This window comes from Taudactylus pleione, unplaced genomic scaffold, assembly GCF_031769625.1.
Source record: "Taudactylus pleione unplaced genomic scaffold, aTauple2 ptg000381l, whole genome shotgun sequence".
NCBI lineage: Eukaryota > Metazoa > Chordata > Amphibia > Anura > Myobatrachidae > Taudactylus > Taudactylus pleione.
The window spans coordinates 1,856,098-1,874,423 of NW_028284782.1; the positions used below are offsets into that span (position 1 = coordinate 1,856,098).

An 18,326-nucleotide genomic window follows, 5' to 3' on the forward strand; every position below is an offset into this window, starting at 1 on the left:
GGTTCCCCACCATTGGTCTAAAGCTTAGATATTTGCAAACAGTGGTACTCATCTCATTATTTTTTTTCTCTATGTTGAAGTGCCACCAAACCTAATTTATACGGATAGGTATAGTTAATGTAGAAAACACTGTTTACAGTTTTTCTTACATTGCCATTTAATGTGTTCAAAAGTATTACCCACTTAACTTCAGCAAACAGAAACTTTTCCCTCATTCTAAGTGGGTGATTCAATTGTTTTCGCCGGCGGCTGGTAGTGCCATGCACCCAACGGAGAAATTCATTTGTTGCTTCGTTAGACCGCGAAGAGCCGCCGGCATTTCTGCTCGCCTCTTCCTGAAGAGGCGAGCAGAAATGTGTGATAAATCCTGGTTTTGGGGGCCCAAACGGGAGTATGTGGCTAAACCCGGTCTAAACTACCCATGAAGAGCGTGATAATTAATGGGCGTCCAAAACAATTGACTTGCAAAGTTGGGCGCCCATTAATTACCACAACATAAAAAAAAAACAATTAAAATTGCCACCTATCAGGGGTATTCAATTTGGAGCGAAAAGTCTGTGCTGGACTTTTCGCTCCACATCGCTGATTTTCCTGGGATAAAGTATCGGGCGCGCGCCTGCTTTATCCCCTTTTCAATTAAAAAGCTAGGAAAACGGGAGCCGGCGAAATAGGATTGGCGAAAAAACAAGAGATATGGTAAGAACTTACCTTTGTTATCTCTGTTTCTACGAAGTCCATAGGGTCCACAGGGTTGACCTTGGGGTATAGCTGGATCTGGATCCACGGGCACCACGCAGTTAAAGCTTTTGCTGCTCCCAGGATGCACTTGGGTCCATCCTCCATCATACCCTGCCCCCGAGCCACGGGCACCTCAGTTGGTAAGCAGCCAAGGTCGGAGCAGGGGACTAAACAGAGAGAAGGAAGACTGGCACACACAAGAGACCACACTCACAGAAATGGGAGACTGAAAACCGGTGACCAGCCACACAGCCCATATGAAACCAGTTGCGTGAGGGCGGGTGCCCTGTGGACCCTATGGACTTCGTAGAAACAGAGATAACAAAGGTAAGTTCTTACCACCTCTCGTTTTCTACTTCAGGGTCCATGGGGGTCCACAGGGTTGACCTTGGGGATGTCCCAAAGCAGTTCAACTAAGGGCGGGGACGCTCCTCTGCAGAAAGGAGAACCGGGGCCCGAAGGATGCATCCTGAGAGGCAAAGGTTTCAAACGCATAGAACCTCAAAAACGTCTGAATGGAAGACCAGGTGGCCGCCTTACATAGCTGAACAGCAGAGGCGCCACGTCTAGCAGCCCAAGAAGGACCCACAGAACGAGTGGAATGAGCCTGAACAGAGGCTGGAACAGGTAAAAAGTCCTGTGCATAAGCCTCACAAATAACAGAACAAAGCCAACGGGCTAACATTTGTTTGTTGCCAGGCCAACCCCTCCTGTGAGAACCAAAGAGGACAAACAATGAATCAGACTTCCTAAGTCCGGTCCACATAAATTCTGAGAGCACGGACTACATCCAAGGAAGCCTCACCAGCTGAAAGATCAGGTGACTGAAAAGCTGGCACAACAAGTTCCTGATTGATGTGGAACTTCAAAACCACTTTAGGCAAAAGCTCAGGACGAGTGCGAAGCACCGCTCTGTCCTGGTGAAAAATCAGAAAAGGGGGACGACATGAAAGTACCCCCAATTCTGACACCCTCCTGACAGAAGCAATTGCCAGGAGAAAAACAGTTTTCAAACAGTTTCAAGATGCTCAAAAGGAGGACCCTGCAGGACCCGATGAAGCACCGCCAAGTCCCAAGGAGCCACAGGAGACACGAAGGGAGGCTGGATTCAGACAACACCTTGGAAAGTAAGTGCGCCACACCCTGTGGTAAATCCATGCGGAAGCAGGCTTGCGTGCCCTGAGCATGGTACTAATAACCGAACCCGAGAAGCCCCGAGACCTTAAGACGGCTGTCTCAATAGCCACGCCGTCAAAGACAGTCGACCCAGTTCCGGGTAAAGGCAGGGCCCTTGAGACAATAGGTCCTGACGCTGAGGAAGAAGGTATGGAACGTCGATGGAGAGGCTCCTCAGATCCGAGTACCAAGGACGTCTGGGCCACGCCGGAGCCACCAGCACGAGCGTGCCGCTGTCCTGCTTGAATTTCCGCAGGACCCGAGGCAGCAAGGATATCGGAGGAAACAGATACGCCAGTTGAAACGTCCATTTCACCGACAGCGCGTCTACCAGACATGTGCCTGCGTCTCTTGTCCTTGACCCGTACACTGGCAACTTGTGATTGTGACGGGAGGCCATCAAGTCCAGCTCCGGCAGCCCCCATCTGTCCACGAGTAGCTGAAACACCTCTGGGTGAAGCGACCATTCGCCAGGATGCATGTCGTGACGGCTGAGTAAGTCCGCCTCCCAACTGAGGACTTCTGGGATGAAAACCACAGAGATTGCTGGAATGTGGCACTCCGCCCAAGCAAGGATGCGAGACACCTCCGATATCGCAGCCTGACAGAGTTCCTCCCTGGTGGTTGATGTACGCCACCGTGGTGGCGTTGTCGGATTGAATTTGAACCGCCCTTCCTTGAAGAGCGGTGCCTGACTGCAGGGCCCTGTACACAGCCCGCAGTTCCAGGATGTTGATGGGGAGAAGTGCTTCTTCCTCAGTCCAACGTCCCTGAAGTTACAACGAGCCTGTCACTGCCCCCCAACCCTGGAGACTGGCATCTGTTGTGAGCAGGACCCAGTCCGGGATCCAAAATCGGCGCCCCTCGACCAGATCAGCTGTCTGAAGCCACCAAGCCAAAGACTGCCAAACCTCCGGGGACAACACCAGCATCTGAGAGCGGATCCGGTGAGGTAACCCGTTCCATTCCGATAGAATCAGCCCCTGCAGGGGCCTGGAAAGGAAATGGGCAAATTCCAACATGTCGAATGCCGACACCATGGACCCCAGAACTCTCATTGCCAAACGGACCGACAGGTGGCAACTGCTCAGGCAACTGTGTATCCGCAGCTGTAGGGAGGAGACCTTTTCCGGAGTCAGGAAGATCCTTTGCTGACGAGAATCTAGCAGGGCTCCCAAATGAACCATCCGCTGTAATGGAATCAGGGAGGACTTTCTCCAATTTATCAACCACCCGTGCGCTTGCAGACAAGCGATTGCCAGGTGGAGAATGTTGAAGCAGTACCTCCGGAGAGCTCGCCAGCAAAAGGAGGTTGTCTAGAAACGGCAGCAGCCGTACATTCTGGCTCCGAAGATGTGCGGCCATGATCGCCATCACTTTGGTGAATACCCTTGGTGCCGTGGAGAGGCCAAAGGGTAGTGCCCGAAACTGATAGTGATGCTGTAGGATAGCGAACCTCAGATACCGCTGGTGCGAAGGTGCTATCGGAACATGGAGGGAGGCATCCAGGATATCCAGGGAGACCATGTAATCCCCAGGTTCCATCGCCAGAATGATGGAATGTAACGTTTCCATCCTGAATTTGGGAACTCTGAGGAATTTGTTCAGAGACTTCAAATTTAGGATAGGGCGATGAGAACCATTTGGTTTCTGCACCAGAACAGAGTAGTAGCCCGTCCCTCGTGATTGAGGAACGGGAACAATGACCCCTGCTTTCAGCAAGGACTCTATAGCTTCCTGAATCTGCAAAGCTTTGGTTTTGTCCTGAGAAGGACTCGTGCAGAAAAACTTGTGGGGCGGTCTGTGCCAAAATGACAGGGCGTACCCCTGGGAGACCACTTCTCGAACCCAGGCATCCATGGTGGTATTGTGCCAGCACTGGGCAAATTGAAGTCGGCCTCCCACTCTGGGGTCCCCCAGTGGGAGGCCCGTCCCATCAGGCAGGTTTATTTTCCTGCTTGGAAGAAGGGCGCCTGGCACTCCAGGCTGCTTCTTGGGCTTAGAGGCGGTCTTGGTCGCCGACTGCCTCGGGAAGGACTGACCTTTGGCCTTACCCTGAACCCGGAAGGACAGAAAAGCGGAGCTCCTCACCTTAGCAGGTGCTGAAGCCGAAGGGAGGAAGGCTGACTTGGATTTAGCCAGAGTATCCACTATTAAGTCTGGACCAAATAGCAACTCCCCATTAAAAGGTAAGGCCCCCAGGCCCTTTTTAGAGTCTGCGTCAGCTCTCCAGGACCGCAGCCACAAGGACCGACGAGCAGACACAGCTTCCATCAAAACCCTAGAGGTCAGCATGCTGGCATCTAACGATGCTTCCCCAATATAGGAAGCCGCATCTCTCATCTGTCCTATTAACGCTCTCTGGATATCCGGGGCATCGTCTGGAAAAGTATCCTCTAAAGCGTTGGCCCAGCTCTCAACAGCTTTAGCCACCCAAGAGATGGCCATGGACGGACCACTGCCCCTGAGAGAGAGTAGATAGACTTTAAACAAGTCTCCACTTTCCTGTCCGTGTGATCCTTCAGAGAGGAGACAGATGGTAACGGCAATAAAGTGCTTTTAATTAAGCGGGTTACATGGGAATCCACCGCAGGTGGGGTTTCCCATTTCCTGCAATGAGCCTCAGGAAAAGGATAGTTGGATGCCAACAGTTTCTGTGGTTGGAATCTCTTACTGGGCGACTGCCAGGCCCCCGCCACATGAAACGTGAATTGGTCAGACAGGGGAAAAACATTTGAAGTTAAGTTAGCCTTTTTAAAATTAGGATACTTCGACCTAGGAGCCGGTGCATCCTCCTCTATGTGAAGGATGGCCCGCACCGCCCTAACCAATGCCGGCACATTAATGAAGGACTTAGTCTCCACTTCCTGGGCCATGGCATCCGAGTCAGTGTCCTCATGTACTTCTCAGTCATCTGAAGACACGTCCGTGTCTGTTAACTGCGCAGCCAGTGAAGCCGTAACGGGACACTTGGGCACCTTTGGGGGCATGTCACTTTGTAACATCGACTGAAAAGCCGAAGACGAGGCTGCCAGACTCTGAACACAGCTGGAGAGTACATCCACCCAGGGTGGAGGAACCGCCTGAGGGTACCATGGACTGCTGCGTCACTGAGGGAACCTGTATGTACACAGGCAACCCCGAATAAGGACCCACAGTCTGAGACCCGGGGGAAGACTGCAATAAATGCGGAACACCCGTGGAATGGGGGATGTTAGGCTGGGGCAACGCATAAGTAGGGACTGCAGTTGGGACCGCTAAACGGTCCGCGATTGACGCCAGCACCAGCTAAAACATTGCCCAAGGAGGATCCTGCGCCATAGGGGGTTTAGAGGGGCCAGGCACTAGCTGGCACCGCCCGCACAGACCATCCTGTGATAAATCCTCCCTATCAACACCTGCCGAACAGCGTCGGCAGGAAAACAACACAGGAGCCATGGAGAGTTCAATCACCTCATCAGACATGACACAAATTTGTAATAAATATGTATCACCGAGAAGAGGTGAGGCGTATAACACCTGCGCCATCCCAAGTATGCAACACAAACAGCCCACAAAATGCTACTGAGTAGCACACCACTGTATGTGACTGACCTCACAAATACTTTGATTTATACAAGTGAGGTACACAGAAAAACGCCCTTCCCCCACACACCTGCCGGGCCGTAGGAGAAGGAAAGGGATAGGTATAAGATGACAGACAGCAGAAAATTAGCACAGACAGGCAGTACTAGCAAAAGTCACATACCATGCAGGAAGATAATACTCACTGCACCTTTCGCTACAATCAACCTCCCAGATTCAGTGTCTGGAAGGGCTATAGCAGCTACTAGCGCCGCTGGTCTGACCCCAGAGACCGGCGGTGAGAGACTGCCTTACAAGCTGGCAGCGCATCGGCTTACCTGTCCCCGTGACTCCGGCAGCAGTCTGTGGGAGGTCCCGGAGACATGCTAGTACTGACTCCGGGGTCCCGCTGCGATCCCCAGATCAGTACTGGCGTCGCAGCGCCAGCGGGCATGTTGGAGCGGCAGCGTGGACGTCCAGATGGACAGTCTGATGCTGCCGCTCTGAAGAAGTAAAAATAAATAAATATTTTCTTTGTAAAAAAATAAAAAAGCTTAGGGGCCGCATATGCAGCCCCACCACGCCAGGGTGACCCGACTCCGGCCAGGCACCAACTAAAACTGAGGTGCCTGTGGCTCGGGGGCCGGGTATTGGGGAGGATGGACCCAAGTGCATCCTGGGAGCAGCAAAAGCTTTAACTGCGTGGTGCCTGTGGATCCAGATCCAGCTATACCCCAAGGTCAACCAGGTGGACCCCCTATGGACCCTGAAGTAGAAAAAACGGGATTTACCTGGAATTGTAGGACCACCCTAAAGCTTTCAAAACATGGGGATTACTATGGGTACCCCCGTTTTAGCCTGCAAATGAAAGTCGGGGTTTTAAATAGCTACGGCATGTGTTTTTTTCTCGACATTGAAGAAGTGATGCAGAAGAGGACTTAGGTTATTTTGTTCGTTTTAAGTGGTCCCATCAAATTTGGGGTACATGAAAATGGATACTAGCATATTTTTATGTCCCTAAGGTAATTTTAAAAAAATTCTGCAAAAATGCACCCGCCACTAATAGCCTATTCTAGAAAACACCTTCCGCATACTTGCAGAATAGCCCTGTACCTATTTCCCTATTTTTAAACTTTTTTACATTAGAATTTATCGCAGATTGGAAATTTTCTCTCCAAATTGAATACCCCTATAAATGTCCGAATGAGATCTCATACAGGTCAAAAAGTGGTTTCTGCTGGCAACTGAGTTACCGTGATATAACTAGTCCTTACATGTAAATAAATAAACCTAACAGTGTATTTTTGCATAGGCACATTTGCAAAGCAGGCATTCAAATTCTTTGTGCTTAAGAGAAATTCCTCCATTCTAACATGGCAATCTGCTACATACCAAGTGAAGCGAGCATGGTGAATATATTTGGTTGAGCAGACACACATTAGCAATGTAAATTTTTCCGCTCAGTAATACACAATTATTACATTCATACAGATTAGCTCTTTAAGCTTTGTCCTTTTTAGGTGCTTCTAAGTTAGAACACCTATTGCATTCTTCATAACCTCAGATTTATTTTGCTCTGAAGAGATCTGAGCAGCACTGAAAGTGATCCGCTGAGGTCCTGGCTGTATGGGAGTCTTGGAACCATGCTTTACGTAGTTACTACTATTACAACTATTACAGGCACAAGGGCATCAAGAAAGATTAGGGGACTAGCGCATTATATTATTTTAAGGTGAAAAGGGGATTTTTGTCCTTCACTGTTAAATCCTTTTTTCCAAACCAATGGGGGACACTGGGATGAGGATGGTGGTGTATAAAGTGGAGCAGCAGAGCCTGGGCACCAAACTGTTAATTTTTTCTTTCCCATCAACACAGGCTACCTTTCCCCTACAGCCCGCCCAATGAGCACCGATAGACCAGTTCAGTTAATAAGCCCAAGGACTGGGAGTCGAGGAAAGAGTAGAGAAGAGGGAATATACCAGAATACACACCACACACTCAAGAGATTAATGTGTGTGTAATATATATATATATATACATACATACATACACATATATATATATACACACACACACACATACATACACACATAATGTAATTAATTGATCTCAATTGCAACCATTTGGCTAATCACCTATGATTATAAAGGTGGATACTAATGGACGTACTCCTGAAGAAACTGGGTGGTTTGTGGGTGGTTTGTTTTGCCCAGTGAAACGCGTTAAGACCCTTTCTGCATTCCTGTACAACAACTTGACTACTATTTGGAATTCACTTTATTCCTCCTTGGATCCATTGGCAATCGCTGAAATTACACCAAGTGGATTCCTTCTACAACCTACAAAGTTTTGCACTTTGGATGATACGGACGGTGCTGATGGTTGTGATGCCACTTTATGGTAAATGAGTGTTGCCTTCAATCTAACTTCATTACTTGGGACTTATTGGAGGTTGTCCTAGGTCCAGCTGACTATTACACAGGAGCAGATATTCACTTTTTAAATTTGTCATTCTTGAGATACATACCTGTTGCTTTTTAATAAATTAATGTGTTCTTGCTATACTACACCGTCCATCTTTTATAGCGCTGGTTATAATATATATATATATATATATATATATATATATATACATACATACACACACACACACACACATACATACACACACACACATATATATATATATATATACACACCTGTATTTAGGGACTGACTATCCTGTTTACCAGCTGCCTTGTGACAGCGCGTTTACACACATTAGATTTTAAGAAACAGCACAAGCAGGAGCGTTTGATGGTGCGTGCCCTGTGTCTGCCAGCGCTCAAAAGAAAAAAAGGATTTAACGGGTATGGACAAAAATCCCCCTTTTTCCCCTTCAGCCACGAGGGACACTGGGATTATGACTGTGGGATGTCCCAAAGCTGTCCCCCTCAAGGAAGGGAACACTCGTGTGCTGCTCCTGGATCCATTCGACCAAAACTTGTATCTGGAGAGGCAATGGTGTCAAACTGGTAGAACAGAATAAACGTATGGACAGAAGACCACGTGGCAGCTTTGCAAAGCTGTTCCCCTGAAGCACCACGCTGGGCTGCCCAGGAAACCCCCGACCACCCTAGTGGAAAAGGCACGGACGGAGGCCGGAATCTGACGGTTCATGAGACAGCAAGCATGTTCGATGGTAAAGAGCAGCCTGCGGCCAAAGTCTGTTTGGTAGTCGGCCAGCCACGCCTGTTGAAATCGTAAAGGTCAAATAAAGAGTCAAAGTATGTCAAAGTGTTCGGACCAAGTCTAAGGAAGACTGGCCTGGGGGAGACCCCGAACTGGAGAAAGTAGGAACCACAGTCTGGTTTATATGAAAACGTGAGACTACCTTAGGTACGTAACCGAGGTGAGTATGCAGAGCCTCCCTGTCAAGAGTGGAATACCAGGAACGGAAAATGAAAGGATAAAGCATCAAGGTCCGAGACCATACGGGCCAAGGCTATGGCAAGAAGGAAGATGGCCTTTAAAGTGAGCCACTGAAGTTCCACTGTCTCTAACGGTTCAAAGGGAGCCCCCTGGAGGGCCTGAGGCCCGAAAGAAAGGACCTAGGAAGCCACCGGAGGAGCAATGGAAGTTGTAGGTGGAAAACGCCCTGCAAGAAAGTCTGAACATCAGGCAGCAGAGCAATCTTCTTTTGGAAAAGAATCAAAAGGGCAGAAATTGGGACCTTGAGAGGAAAGGCAAAGGCCCAGGTCCATTCCTGATCAACTTTGAGAACTACTGAAGGATTGAGGATTAAAACCTCATTAAGAACAGCAGCTAAAATAAGTCTTGCATACCCGAAGGTAAATTCTGGCGGAAGAAGGCTTACGGGCATTAAGAAGGGTACGGTATCACTCGACACGAGAAGCCTTTAAGCTCTTAAGAAGGACCTTTCAAGAGCCACCCCTTCAAAGCGAGGCAGTCCAGGTCCGGATAAAGAAAGGCACCTTGCGACAGTAGGTCTGGCCGAAGTGGAAGACGGCATAATATCTTCTGCAAGACCAGAGATGATATGGTTATCGGAGGAAACAAGTATAGGAGAGGAAACTCTGACAGAAACGTCAAGGCGTCCACCAGAAAAGCTCATGGATCTCTCATGTGGGAGCAATAGCGAGGCAGCTTGTGATTGTGGCGCAAAGTCATCAGGGTCTATGTCCGGACGAGCCCCAACGACTAACAAGAGAAACATCTGGGTGCAGAAACCATTCCCCCGAATGTACATCTTAAAAAGTCAGCCTCCCAGTTTGGATGTGAAGCGCCGACAGTCCCAGAAGGTAGCATTGGCCCATTGGTGGATGTGGCTGACTTCCCACATGGCTCTCCTGCTGTGAGCACCCCCTGGTGATTTATGTATGCTACAGCTGTTGCATTGTCAGTGAAGAAGGAATAACCCTGACTGGTAAAGAGCCCTGTAAATGGCCCGGAGCTACAGGAAGTTGAATGGAAGCCTTGCTTCCTGTGCTGTCCAGCAGCTCTGGATGGAATGATGACCTGTTACCGCGCTGGACATGAGAACCCAAAAGGGATGTCCTTTGTCTAAGTGTGCGGACTGGAGCCACAAAGTTAGAGTGTAGCGCACCTCCAGGAGAGCAGGATCCTCTGAGGCCGAAGGTAGGAGTGGTTCCACCGGGAGAACATCTCCAGTTGAAGGGCTCTGGAGTGGAACTACGCATACTCCATAGTGTCGGAAGGTGGAGACCAGAGTTCCCAACACCTGCATGTAAGAGTGTATTGAAACCCTACGTTGACAAAGAAGGGCCCCAATCTCGTATCCGGGAAGTAAGAAACACTGAGCCCGGGAATTGAGCAGAGCTCCCACATGAATCATATCTTGAGACGGAATCATAGATGATTTTCGCCAATTTATCAGCCAGCCATGTGACTGAAGAACCTCCATTGTGAAACGAAGGTGTTCCTGAAGGACCTCTGGAGAAGACGTCCAGATATGGGAGAATGCACGTTCCTTTAAGTCTCCATCACAGCCATAATCTTTGTGAAGATTCTTGGCGCTGCTGAAAGCACAAAAGTTAAGGCCCGAAGCTGATAATTGTTCGCCCTGACCACAAACCTGAGGAACCCCTGATGGTGCTCCCGGATAGGCACATGAAAGTATGCATTCAGAACATCCAGGGAGCCCATAAAGTCCCCTGGTTCCAAAGTCAGCAGGATAGAGCGAAATTACTCCATCCACAACTTGGTAACCTTGAGGCATGGGTTGAGGGACTTGATGTTGGGAATAGGGCGAAAAGAGCTGTCCGGCTTTAGAACCAAGAAAAGATTGTTGTAAAATCCGAGCAGCCAAAAGAGACAGAATTGAGGTCTGTAAGGTCTCTGCCTTTCCTGGATTTGAGGGTAGACTTGTGGAAAAGTGTGATGCCATAGTCAAAACATAAGGGTGTACCCTCAGAAACCAACGCCCCTTAACAAAAAGTCAAAAGTAGTGTCCGAGAAAAGCAGAAGATGGCTGCCCACAGAAGAAAATCCCCCCTCTATCATGCGGCTGGCTGGCTTGCTGTCTGCAGTCTTAGGAGTTGGGTAACCCAGGACTGGCGGCCTCGGGGCTTGGAAGGTTATGAGGAGAAACACTGAGATCTGGAATAGGCCTGCCCTTCACTTTCCCTTGCGGAAGAAAGGACCAAAAGGAGGTAGGCCGAGACTTGGGAGCCGCGTAAGGCAGGAAGGCTGTCTTAGACACTGCTACTGTGGCCGCCATCCTATCTAGATATGGGCCGAAAAAGACCTCACCCGAATGAGACACAGCTTTTAGTGCCTTCTTGGAACTTGAGTCCGCCCTCCAGGATTGTAGCCAAAGGGCTCATCTAACGGCCACCAAGGTAGCAGATATCAGATGAGTAGATCCGATTGAATATCCGCATCGCCCAGATACATACTGGCTTCCCGAATTAGATCCAACCTGGAGAGCAATTTAGACCTGTTAGTGCCTTTATGGCATCCTCCTTCAGGGAAGTCCGCCCAGCGGTGCAAGGCCTTGGCAACCCAAGTAGAAGCAAAGGCTGGACGTACAACAGCCCTTGCATTAGCATAGATAGAAAAGTTGGAGAACTTTCTAAAATCTAAAAGTGGGGTACTTAAGATAGGCAGTGTCTGTAATACGTAAAGTAGAACACGACTAGCCTGGCAATATGAGCATCCACTGGAGGTGGAGTTTCCCATTTTGCCCTATTAGTAAATGGGAGAGGGTAGAAGCTGAAAATGCGCTTTGAGATTAGAAAGCGCTGGTTTTGGTGAAGCCAGGCCTCTGGTAGGAGGTCCTCCAATTGTGACAAGGCAGGAAATACTGCAGTGTCCTTCCAATGTTTAAAAAGTGGCACCTCTGTTGGAGATGCTGTGTTGGAATCCTTAATATGTAGAACTGACTTTACGGATTTGACTATAGCGTCAACATCTACCGGGCACTGAGACTTATCTGGGATAGAAGTGATTTCCATCGCTGAGGTAACTGATCGTGCCCCTTCGAGGTCAGAAGAGTCCTCTTACTCCGAGTCATAGGCTGAGTGGTAGTAGCAGATAACTACAACTTGGCTCCAGGAGCGAGATAGTGGGGAGGTAAGAGCCAGTCTGTGTCCCTCTCAGCCAACTCTGTGGCATAAGATGTCCATTTGGCTCGCAGGAAGGGGAGAAAAGAGGAGGTGGAGAAACCCTCTTGGTGGGGATCCTAGGACAGGGGACACGCTAACAGTCGTCGTGTCAAAAAACCCCAGGAAAAATAACCTACAGTGCCCCATTACCTAATATCCCTGGTGATCTAGTGGAAGTTTGGAAAATACCTGGCCCCACCTGCCGCACCGCCTCCTACACTGTCTGGCTGTGCTCTGAATGGTATGCAGGAGCTGGCTGATGACGCTGACCCGGTCGTCAGCAGGCCGGCCGGAGTGACAGGGTGGGGTGGAGTGGCGGTGAGGGAGTTTATGACAAGACTGAAAAGAAGTTCAAATAAAAGAGGCTGCTTAGCAGCAACCTCCCTGTGCTCTGCCCTGTCCAGAGCACCAAACTAAACTGGTCTATCGGAGCTCAGTGAATGGGGTATAGGGGAAAAGGACCCTGTGCTGCTGGTAAAGAAAAACAGTTTAGTGTCCAGGCTCCACCCTATACCCCCCTATTCATCATCCCAGTGTTCCTCATGGCTGAAGCAAGAGTGTGGATTCCCATTATATGAGATTCTTCAGTGACCAGTGCACATTCACTGTGCTAGCCAATCACACCAATAGAAGAAACAAAAGCAAGTAGCACACTACCAATACTGTAAACTTACAGTTATCTGTATTTATTACCAGTTATTTATATAGCGCACATATATTCCACAGCGCTTTACAGAGAAAATTTGTCCGTTCATATCGGTCCCTGCCCCAATGGAGCTTACAATCTATGTTCCCTACCATATGTACACACATACAAACTAGGGTTATTTTTTGTTGGGAGCCAATTAATCTACCAGTACATTTTTGGAATCTGTAAAATTTACTGTCATAACAGACACTACATTATCATTAGGAAAATACTTACTGCTTTCAGAGGAAGCCAAGCCCTCAGCCCTAAGTGTATCAGAACGGCGAGCTCGCTCACTGCGTTTCTGCTCCTGAAAAAAATTATAATAAAACAAACTCTTAAATCTTTGTGTATTTTTGAAAATAAAAATAATTCACTTAATACTGTGATTAGATTATTACTTCAAAATCGGCAATATTGCTGTACAATAGGACAAAAGAGGTGATATTATATGTGTGTAGATGGCTCTTAACTGTAAAAAAATTAAAATAAATAAAAAAAGTTCCACTAGCTCCCACACCTTCATAGAATAAATAAAGTGGGCACACTTTGAGCCCCCATAGAAATGTATACCTGGAGATCAGTGTGATCACCAGGCATTAATCCCTGCACTGAATGTTATCCAGGAATGGGGAAAAACCTCCCCCAAATTTACCATTCATAAGATCAGGGGCATTCATATTTGAAAGAAGGGGGGGGTTGTCTTCTAAATTATGTGACCTCCTACTAGTTATTGTCTGGTAATCACCAGACAATGTTATGCTGCACTATGAAAATTATATATGTTTTCCGTATATATGCGGGAAGGGCACTAAGTGCCCGCACATCCCAATGACACCAGGCATTAACCCCTGCACATAATGTTATCCAGGAATGGGGAAAAACCTCCGCCAAACCTACCATCCGTAAGATCAGGGGCATTCATATTTGAAAGAAGGGGGGAGGTCGTCTTTTAAATGATGTGACCTCCTACTAGTTATTGTCTGGTAATCACCAGACAATGTTATGCTGCACTATGAAAAATATATATGTTTTCCGTATATATGCGGGAAGGGCACTAAGTGCCCGCACATCCCAATGACACCGGTAACTGTGTGAACAGCCACACTTGTGAGAAAGGAGTCCGCTCTTTCAAATGATGTGGCCCACTAGTAGCAATTGTCTAGTGATCACCGGACAATATTTCCCTAACTATGGTAAAAAAGAATTTTCCATTATACGGGGGTAGACACTACATGCCCTATCACACCAATAATTACATCCATAAATGTGGAATCCCCTTTCAAATTATGTGGCTTATTAGAAGCTGCTGTCTGGTGATCACAATATCACCCAGCACAAAAGGGGAATTTGTCTTACCTATGGATGGCACTGGAAACCATGGATATTGAGTGGAACTTCATTATGGCTGCAGCACAGGCTCCTCCTCCCCCAGAGAGCCAACACCTGCACCATCAAGGAGGCAAAGACCAAGATCCAGGCCTGCCTGCAAGAAAGCCAGAAATCTCGACAGACGAAAAAGAAGGGGATCCCGACCTTGGGCAGAACTCCATTCAAAATATGCGTACCAAACTCTATAATAGACCCCCGTGGAGGAGGGTTTTCTGCGCAAGCATGGTCCTAATAACCTGCGGAAGACAAGGGCCCTGCAAGAATAATTCCGGCGGTAGCTGCCACAGGAAGGGGGGTGGGGGGGTGGGAATGTACAGGCAATGGAGGTCTGCGTACCAGGCCCTTCACAGCCAGTTTGATGCTACCAGAATGGCAGTGATCCCTTCCAAATTCAGTTTGTGAAGGACCTGCGAAAGGAGAGTAATTGGATGAAAAAGGTACACCAGGGGAATAATCCACAGAACAGCGAGAGTGTCCACCAAGAAGGCACCCACATCCCTGGTGAGGGACCCACAGTGGGGAAGCTTCTTGTTGATTATCAGTCAACCCAAGCAGATTAGGATCTGGAACACCTGTTGATGAAGGGATTGCTCTCCCAAGTGTAAGTCTGCTGAGAAAGTCTGCCTCCCAGGCTCTGGACACCCAGAATGTAAACCGCAAACAGGGTGGGAAGGAAGCGTTCCACCCACTGAACAATTAGGGTGATCTCCAGCACGGTTCCAAGCTTTTGGTACCTCAGCGGTGCCTGTTGTACAAAAGAGTCAGTCCATTGGCATATGGCTTTAGCTACCCAAGCCAAGGCTGGACACAAGACCGCTCCTGAATTAGTAAATATTGACTTCAGGTAATTTTCTTATTTCCTGTCTGCAGGGTCCCTGAGGGAGGCCACATATGGAATAGGAAGTGTTTTCCTATCCCCTTGTGTGAGTGGATAAAAGGACAAAAGTCATGTGGACAGGAGGAATTTTTTATTTGGGTGCGACCAGGCCTCAGTCAGGAGATCTTACAACTGAGCAGAGAGAGGAGCCACTGTTGGCTCTTTTTTCTGTCGTTTGAATAGAGTGGCACCTCAGAGGTGGTCGAGATTTCTGAATCTTTGATGTGTAAAGCCGAGCGGACTGCTTTAACCAGGGCCAAACGCTCATCAGGAGCAAGGCAGAGTCCCCTCAGAAACCTGCGAGACCTCATCCGTAAGGTCCGAGGAGTAGAGAATCGTAGAGAATGGAGAGGGGAGCTATTCCTCCAGGAGGCCCAGCACGCTCTGTAGAGAGGCAGAGACTTGAACCAGGCGGATTGAGATAAATTGTGAAGGCTGGTTCTGAAACAGGAGGATGGGGTTCCGCTATAGCGAACCAGGCTGTAGTAGGTTGGCTCTCCCTCGTAGATACCTGTGGAGGGAGACAAGAGGCTGCCAACTGAGGTGTCAGCTCCCGCATGGCTAAAGACAGGGGAATCTTCGCAGCAAGCCTCTCCTGGGATACCTTTGATGAGGTTCCCTTAAAAGACAAAATTGTACAGATAACAAATGAACACACAAACCCACAGTAAACTAAGTGGTAGTGAATGATAAGACCACAAATAAATAAGTGGTCCTGTGGAACCACAGAACTGTGAGGCCTAAGCACAAAACGGTGACTACGTAATTAATAGGCACAGAATAAGAAAAATAAAAACCACTAACTGTACATTAAGTAAACCGTAAACTGCAGTTAGTTAAAAGCTATCAGAATCTGTTAAACACCACTGTAGTGAATCGGTACTGATCAAAAAAAATAACAAATAGATAAAAGTCTATTAGCAGGGCATGTAGTAATTAGCAGTTCGTTAAATACAGGCACACAGTACATTCAAGTGCTCAGTAAGAGATTGGCCCTTAGGGCCTGATTGATTCAGCACGTTCATCCTACGGAACGGGGGCGTGCATGTTCCAGGAAATGAAAGGCCAGGGTCTGCTTCGGTGGACACAGATTCCTGGCGTCTTAAGTGAACAGCACCCAGTCAGGCTGCAGGAAGCTTCAGCTTCCGCAGTCTGACCACAGGAGCAATCATCGTGACCATCGGTTGCAATGAAGGTCCCAGACTGCGATGTCGGTCGCAGTGCTGGGATCGCAAATGCAGCAAGTAGGTGTCTGATACCTCCTTCTACATTTGCATCGGATACTGCCGGATTTGCACAGCTGCTTGTGTGCGGCTCTGCAAATCCGTCCATCTCTGAATCAGGTCCCGAGTCCCAGCAACCAGCATCAATAGGTGAAGAAGGGGATAATTTATAACTTGACACCAATAGAGTGAGGTATAGGGGAGCAAGAGATTCTCTCTGCAAACCGGGAGGCAGAGCTGTGAAGTAATATGTCCGCTCGGCATGGGAGAGAGGGAGGGGAGAGGAGCCTTTGATGGGCTGCCTAGGACAGGTTTAGCGCCAAAGGATGGGGGAGGAGAGAACAGGGAAGGCTTCTCCCCTATCTGGCCGGCACCAGTGACCTGCCGCTCTCTCATTGCACCTCTACCTTGGGCACCAAAGAAAAAACAGTCTACCTGGGCTGGAGGTGGGGTATTGGGGAGGAGGAAGTTTAACTCTTGTGTAGGCTCCTGAGCTCCACTCAATACCCAAGGTTTCCAGTGTCCCCCATTAACGACAGAAAAAAGGAGAGTTATGGTAAAACTTACCTTCGTTAACGCTCTTCGAAGTCCATAGGGTCCACAGGGAGACATTGGGGTGTAGGTGGGACCTGGAGGACCGGACACCAATAGCAAAGAGTTTCAATCCCAGGATGCTCTGGTCCGTCCCCCTATACCCCGCCCACAGCTTGCAGGCAGGGCCGCCGAGAGCCAAGGCGGGCCCCGGTAATAGGGGGCGTGGCCTAATCTCGGGAGGCGTGGCCACGCCCCCTTGCCGGGAAAAAAAAAAAAAAGAAGATTTGCAGCGCCGCTTCGCCCGCACAGGCATAGGAGACTGCTGTGGCTGCTGCTCAGCAGCCACGAGCAGTCTCCAACTGCAGCTCAGCACACGCTGTGTGCTGGTCTTCTGTGAGGGAGGGGGGGGCGGCGTCGGACCCAGGCCCCCGTCGGGCCCCTCAGGAAGCCCGGGCCCGGGCAATCTGTACCCGCTCCCCCCCCCCCCCTCTCGGCGCCCCTGCCTGCGGGCACTGCAGTTTTGTTAACAAGCCCAAGACAGGAGCAGGATAGGAGAGAAGGAAGACTGGAACACTGAAGAATCACACTCTCACACAGAGAAGGAAACAAGTGACCAGGAGAAGAAACCCATAGAAGCTAGGAGCGTCAAGGCAGGTGCCCTGTGGACTTCGAAGAAAGAAAGTTAACCAAGGTAAGTTTTACCCTCTCCTTTTCTTCTTCAGGGTCCATAGGGCTCCACATGGAGACATTGGGGCTGTCCCAAAGCAGTTGTTGAAGGGCAGGAACGCTATGGTGTCCCCCACCCTCACAACCGCTCTTAGTAGCGGTGAAGAGTCAACACAGTGCTGTCACAAGCCCAGCGATAACGTCCTCTGCTCCTGCTACTCAGGCGCGGTGGTTCTACTTACCCCACTACTGCAGCGGGAAGCTGGGCTGGGGGGGTGGCCAATACCCAGGCAGACTTAAAACGATTTAAAACTATTAACAAAAGTGCTGGAGACATCCACAATGTGCACTGGCTCTCTCCGGAACACTTCTAAAACTGGGGCTTATGGGGCATGGAGGGGGAGGAGCCAGTCACACTTTTACACTAAAGTTCCATGCTCTACTCAACCACCGTCTATACCCCAGTGTCTTGAGCTCCAGTTTCCCATAATGGATTAAGGAAAAATGGCTAACAAACCATTCCAACTGTCTTAATTTTGGAGGGACAGTCCCACCGTCCTGATCCATTGTCCCACGGGCTGGCAGTTGGTGAGGTATGCTACGTGCACTGCTGCTCTAGTGCACGTAACAACAAATGTGAGCTTGCAGTTTAGTAGGATATGGGGTAGCCAGCAAGCCCACTCCATGCCACCTGTCCATGCAGCTGGAACATCGAGCGTTATAGGCACGAGGTACAAAACGTGCACACACCCCTGGCATAAAAAGGGTTGTTAATGAAAAATAAATAAAAAGGTCTGATTTCACAGTAGATTCCCAAAGCACTTTAACACTTTTCTCAGAGT

General features: G+C 48.9%; 1 protein-coding gene across 1 annotated transcript in view; it reads right to left on the bottom strand.

The window, feature by feature from the left end:
• The window catches only part of ZMYM3 (zinc finger MYM-type containing 3), a 186,193-nt gene that overhangs the window by 108,813 nt on the left and 59,054 nt on the right, over positions 1-18,326 (bottom strand). The window contains exon 4 of the mRNA XM_088445535.1: positions 13,030-13,102. Within this exon, the coding sequence (XP_088301661.1) occupies positions 13,030-13,102 (73 nt within the window). The remainder of the gene's footprint in view (positions 1-13,029; positions 13,103-18,326) is intronic.